Here is a 6,844-nt window from a genome sequence, read left to right as displayed (position 1 = left end):
TCTTTAAATGGGTGATGTAATAGTGTTAATACATTTTTCACTTGTACTTGTACTTTCGGATCTAATCTTAATTTCGCATACCTAAACTTATTTTAGTAAATCTTAATTAATTTTAAGATTTTTATTAAAAGATGATATTTTGGGTAGCCAATCACATCCTACAAAAAGATTGGTGATGACTCTAAAAATTTCACCAAACGATCAAGTTCTCTCAAACAAAAAATTGTTATGACATTAAATTTTGAATTTAAATTCATATTTACTACTAATTAATTATAAATCAAATCAAAATTAAATGAATCTAATTATTTACGATTTATAAATCTATAATATTCATGAATTTAATTAATTATAAATAAATATATTTAATGTTTAATATAATTTAATAATAACGTATTTATTAAATAATATAAACACACATAAATCAAACTAATGCATTAAATCCACAATAACGAGTAGAATATATTCTAGTATATCTTCATATCTTAATTAATGTACATTGAATAAGTCCGTATATATAGTTTATAACTGGATTACGAATTAAAAAATTAGTATATATTATTTTAATATAAAAAATTTTACAAAAAATCTCGTTGTTGACTCACATTAATTTTACTGCCGAATTTATGAACTTTTTTTTTTTCTATGTAATACCTGATCGGGGAATTTGACTGCCCTCTAATGGGCCCTTGCATGCTATTAAACAAATTTCTCAATATTAATTGATTAAGAAATTAGTACATTTTCTCTAATCTAGGAATAATTATTATTATATAAATGATAGAGTCAGTGAATATGACGTCAGTGCTTATGAAGAAAAAGAAGAAGAAACCCGTTCTATGAAGCATATAAATATAATATAAATATATGTAATATGTACAGTCCATCATCCCTGATTTGGCCAAAATTACTAATTAAATTCATACTATTTGGTTACTTAATTAACCCTGATCATACATTAATTATCCCATCGAAAAACTAAACAATGGCAAACTTGACCATATGAATTAATTAATTATATCTATAATTATTTTGCTTAATTAGTTTCTCCAAATACATTAAACAGTCAGGACAAAATAGCAATGAAACGATTCATCGATCAATCAAAGAAGGTGATTTAAATATTTAGTTTCTAAATCAAAGATTACTTGTATAATTAAAAAAAAAAAGAAGATCAATTGGGATCTTTGGGTTTCTAGCTTTAGGCTTTCTAGCTTTAGGCTACTGCTGCCAGCGGCATAAAGTAATTAAATCGTATTAGTTTTATTTTGATGTTCAAGATTAATTAATTAAAAATTCAAGTTTCTTTATGTATTAAGTAGCTTGGAATATATACTATCAGATTCAGACTTCTATATATAGTATGATTTTAAACAATCGATTGGGTTTTAAGATGGTCATGCCGTGTAATTTTCATCTCAAATTCATGATTCTTCAATTTGAATTTTTAGTATATTTTTCACAAAGTTTGAATCATATTTTTTAATCATATTTAAAATTATCCCTCATTTAATTAAAAATTTTCTTATTATCTCATGGAGATGTGATGTTACCATCAATCTATTAGTCGGTAAACTAAAATATATAGCACAATTCATAACATAGATTAAGCAAACTATAAGAAAAAAAAAAAAAAAGAGTTTCATCAAATATTGATGATGATTGTTAGTAAACTAAGAAGTCATCAACCCTAATTTATCTTCTGTATTTTCCTCTTAAATTTGCATAAATTTATTTTTTTCATACAAAAAAATCATAGTTTAAAATAAGAGAATAAGTTATAAATGATGAAATTTTAATCTCAAATTTATTGGATGCAACCTTTTAAATATAATTAAATGAGCTAATTTATAAACCAAAATTTGAGATTTACATAAAGTTATTGGCATGAAATTATATAATGGCCGATCAAACTCGTCAAGCTCATTCTTAAATACATGCATCTGATTGTCATTAAAAAAGTGTTAAAACGAAAAAAAAAATCATTGAGAAATAGTTTAAAAATAAACAAATGTATAAAGGAAAAGGTTAAGATAACTTGGGATAGAATCAGAGAGCCAAAAACATTGAAGAAAATTGGAGGTAAATTAAGGGATCAATATGATAAGAAATGAGGAAGCATGAGACAAGATACATATAGGTATTCGAATTGTTTATTTGGTTCAAAGGTACTACAATAACAAAAGGACAAGAAGTCGTCTTTACGTGTAATAGAATGTTAGGTTAGTGAGTAGAGATTAGTCTAAACAAGAGGCGGCTGGTCCACCTGCCCTAGTTAACGCCTCCTCCAAATATTTGCTTCAGTTTCTTCTCCTGGCTGCCTATCGCTCTCAACGACTCACTTTTAAAAGGGCAAATTGTAAAGTATTAAAAAAGACTCTAAATTATCTTAAATTTTTCAAAAGAGTCTTTTTATTTTTTACTATATTGAAATAATTTTTTGTTCTAAGGAACTTTTAACATAAATAAATCAATTTAAGTTAAAAGAAAGATGTATCATCTGACAACCATTGAACATACATGATCTTAATAATTGTTAAGAATGACTATATTTCAGAAAGAATTATTTTCAATTCAATCAATTTCATCACATCAAAAAATTAAGCCACATCAATATCCATGTATGTAAAAATTGCTAGTGAACTATGATTCTAATAATCGTTAAGGTTACAGGATCAACATGATATCTTCCTGTCAACATAAAGATATAATTTAATAATATTGGATAAGGGTTTATTTGAATAAAGAAAAAATTACTTTTTTTTTTGGCAAAAAATGAAAAATTTGGAGGACTTATTTAGTATATTTTAACCTCTCTAATTACGTTTTTTTTTTTAATTTCTTTTGTTTTGCATGTTTACCATTTTCAAACCTTCTTTTCCTTTCTGAAGTAACACTTCTCTTCCTTTCTAAAGTGACACTATTGAACACACGAATGGGCCCGACTAAATAAATAAAAGAAAATTATGAAAAAAAAATTTGGTCGAAATTCAGGCAATTGACCGGGCTGCCTATATGTAATTTGTAAGCATTAGCCGCCTGCTAAAAAAAGAACGTTTGAATTTCTGCTTATCAGCCCCCAGAGGATTCATCCCACCGTTGTTTGCTTTTTCTTTTTTTTTCTCCTTCAATTATTTTCTTGTCCCTATCCGTGTAACCTTTGCCCATTTTCTTTTTTATTTTCTATATATATCAGTGTCCCACATTCTAAAATTTCAGCTATCTCCTTCAGCTTTATTCAAAAAGTCTTGCGCGTACGGAACCATAGAGGCTGTTGCTATGGAAGCTTATTCATCATCTTCATCAAAGGTTCAACAGCCTTTTCATGCAGCACTTCATTCAGTTCGTAAACCATTGGCAAAGCCCTGTAAGAAGCCAATTGCTCCATTTCCACCAAAACCACCTAAAGTTTACAAGGTCGACCCCATAAACTTCCGGTACTTGGTTCAAAAGCTTACTGGTGCACCTGAGTTCATGTCTCAATCTCATCATCAGAAGTTGTCGACGACGTCTCAGCTTCAGCTGCAGCCTCGTCACCATCTCCGAAGAGTGGCACCTCGCCCTCTTAATGTTGTTGCAGCATCGCCATTGTCTGGGGCAGAAGTTTCTGCATCATTTGATCTCATTTCTGGATTAGATCATACTAAATCCCAGAACCAGCAATTCTCAGATAATGCAATGATTACATCGAATTCACTTGGATTCAACTTGTCACCATCCTCTTATAATTGGTGCGCTTTCCCTATTCTCAGTCCTGGAACTTTATCCAGCTTGGAGCAAGGCACTGTTCCTTAGATATATATGTCAAGTATATCAAAACCTACTATATATCCTGATAGTTAAGGCCAATTTGGAAGTTACTTCTCGTTTTTCATTCTTGCTTGAGCTTAACGAGAATGTATCTACGATTAAATCTACATTCTTTTGTTTGAAGTACTTAAGTTACATACTGGAAGAACTAATGATGTTTGAAGAAGTCTTCATCTGTTGATCATTCAAATGTAAATTAGTTCAGCCACTACTGCCATGAATAAAGCCATCGATTTATGCACAACTTTATTTTTCAGATATTGGCTTCAAAAAGTTCTTTGCTTAGTGTCCCAAGATAGTTCCCCTTTCTAACCTTTTCTTTTCCCTCTTTCTATTCTTTAACTTCTATTGCTTTTTTCTAGTTTTTTTTTTTTTTTTTGAAGATGGATTTAATTTTGCTGGCTAGGGCTAATTATAAAAAGAGGTAAGGTAGCATTACCACTGAGTAATTAAACTGTGATAAAGCATATTACGACATATATAAAACAAGGCTGGAGGTATTCCCAATTGGGAAATATACATAGGAAGAAGAATGGAAAATAGAGGGAAATCTGTTAGAGATGGAGGAAGCTTTGGATTATCCCCTGCAAAAATGTCCCTCTAAATTAATCATGGAGCTGTATGGTCTAGTGTATTTATCAGGTATATGTATTGGTGTATTGATAATGTAGCTAATGAGTTCATAAATCATATAAGATGGTATATATCTCTCTATGCAATATAAAGAGGCATCTGATGTTATTAGGTAAGATGATGAATTGTTGTATACTCAAAGATATATACTATGAAACTAAAAAAACAATGAGGCGGTGTCATAAAGGATTCATGCATGGTGGTGCTCAAGCATTAACCCAAAATGAAATTAGGGGGAATCAACCTATAGATGGAAAGAAACTAAAACTCTAAACAATGCTCCAAAACATGGAATTAACTCAATAACCTTACCACTTGCATGGAGTTAATTAAATCCATATATTTAATTTAATTAATATATGCCTATAATCATAATGAGAAACCAATTAGGATAATGGTAAAGGAATAAGTTTATCCAAAAATTTTATAAAGTGCCAGTAAATTAGCCTGAAATGATATACCAAAACACACACTACAAATACATAGCATGACCAAAACAAAAACTTTATACGGTGCTGACTACTTTGGTACTGCGTACAAGAGTGAGTAGCAATATTTTAAAGCAATGGTAACGAAAAGGTGTGCTATAGGCCTTATGTTGCTGTAGACCAGGTGACTTAGTCTCATTGTGGAAGGAAAAATTGCATGTTTCACAGTCTCTTTCTTCTGCCCACAAGAAAGAATTTTCTATTCGAACAAATTGAGGAAACCCTTCTATGTTTTTAGTTGACAAAGAGAGAAAGAATGTTGATTCTTGTCACGTTCCCTGAAATAGTTGTGGGAAAGATTGAGAGAGAAAAGACCGCCATTTTTTTTATAATTCCAAGATGATTAGTCCCCAAATGACAACAAATAAACAGTAGATATATTTCATATAGTAATTCAAAAAGATTGGTTTTCTGTTGTACTAAATTATCCAATTTTCGAATGAAGACCGAGCAATTCAGCACTTTTTTTCTTCAGTCGTCAAGGTTGTTTGATTAAAATATAAAAAGAAAAAGATTTTGAGTTTGATTTGCTCCTATTCTATTCCCAGCATTCAATAGGCATTGCCTCTGCCGACATCTTAAAGTATAATAAAAAAAATATATTATGTTTTGGAGAACAATTGATGAGGATAACACTACAAGAAAATGACGTATTAACGGTAGTTTTGTAGCGGCATTTCACTTACAAAAATTGTTAGTTTTTGTGTTTTTATAAAACTTAAGACGTTTATTATCACAATACTACTAAATATTCAAATAGCGACATTGTTATTTATAAACGTCACCAAAGACTTGATATCAGCGATGTTTCTCGACTAAAATGCTTTGAATAATTATGCCTTAAAAATTTTAGTGAATACTAACGACATTTTTTTGCAGAAAATGCCTTGAATAATTCAGTCAAAAAAATTGATAGGGAATTACTAAAGACATATTTTTGACAGACAACACCTTCAATAATCACCTCATAAAAAATTGTATGAGATTATTGAAGGCATTTTCTACAAGAAACACCTTTAATAATTGGACCAAACAATTCCACAAGCTTATTGAAGTTGTTTTTGTTCAAAAACGCCTTCAATAAATATCATATCATAATTTTTGGATCGTATGGATATTAATCATAAGGTGATAGGTTCGATTTCTCCATTTAGCCTTTTTTGAGTTTTTACAAAGATTATTTGTAATTGATTATTGTAGGCATTTTTTTGACAAAAATGTCTTCACCAATTACTGTAAAAAATTTTGCAGAGAATATTGAAGGCGCTTTTTGCATAGAAACGCTCTTAATAATCCATAAAAAAAATATGGAGCAAATTCTTGAAGGCGTTTTTGGCCGAACTCACATTCTATAATCTAATCAATAAATTTTTGTTGTAATTATTAAAGGGGTTTTTGTTAAAAACGCCTTCAATAATCCATAAACAAAAGTTTGAACAGATGCTTGAAGGTGTTTTTGGCTCAAAACGCCTTTAATATTCCAAATGATAAATTTGAATTGTCAGATTATTGAAAGTGGTTATTTTCAAAAATGACTTCAATAACATTTTGTTAGGGATTATTCAAGGCATTACCTGTAAGAAAACACCCTTCATAATCCATTCGATTAATTTTTAGTTGGTATTATTGAAGGCGTTTTTTTAAAACGCCTTTAATAATCCATACAAAAAAGTTGAAATAGATTCTTGAAGGCGATTTTGATAAAAAAATACCTTCAAAATTTTTTGTTAGGGATGATTCAAGGCGTTTTCTTGCTAAAAATACCTTCATTAATCCTATCAAAAAAATATATTTGATATTGTATATGTCAGGTCAGTTGTAGGTTTATGCCCAGAAAACGTTTGCTGTTAGTTGTATATTTATGCCCAGAAAATATTTGGTTTATATATGTGATACTACGAATTACATTTTGG

The 6,844-nt window shown here is 29.7% G+C and overlaps 1 protein-coding gene across 1 annotated transcript; it reads left to right on the top strand.

Moving 5' to 3' along the window:
- Positions 1-3,206: 3,206 nt before the first annotated feature.
- Positions 3,207-4,068, top strand: LOC111292573 (uncharacterized). The gene has a single exon (XM_022885018.2). The coding sequence runs from the start codon at positions 3,280-3,282 to the stop codon at positions 3,793-3,795; it is 516 nt and encodes a 171-aa protein (XP_022740753.2). The 5' UTR covers positions 3,207-3,279; the 3' UTR covers positions 3,796-4,068.
- The last annotated feature ends 2,776 nt before the right edge of the window (positions 4,069-6,844 follow it).

The sequence above is a fragment of the Durio zibethinus genome, chromosome 10 (genome assembly GCF_047325235.1).
Source record: "Durio zibethinus cultivar Kanyao isolate XHJ-2024 chromosome 10, ASM4732523v1, whole genome shotgun sequence".
Taxonomy (NCBI): domain Eukaryota; kingdom Viridiplantae; phylum Streptophyta; class Magnoliopsida; order Malvales; family Malvaceae; genus Durio; species Durio zibethinus.
This window is presented reverse-complemented; position numbering and strand designations above follow the sequence as displayed.

What these genes read in the sequence shown, in the direction of transcription:
- LOC111292573 (XM_022885018.2), top strand. Translation starts at nt 3,280, where the DNA reads ATGGAAGCTTATTCATCATCTTCATCAAAGGTTCAACAGCCTTTTCAT.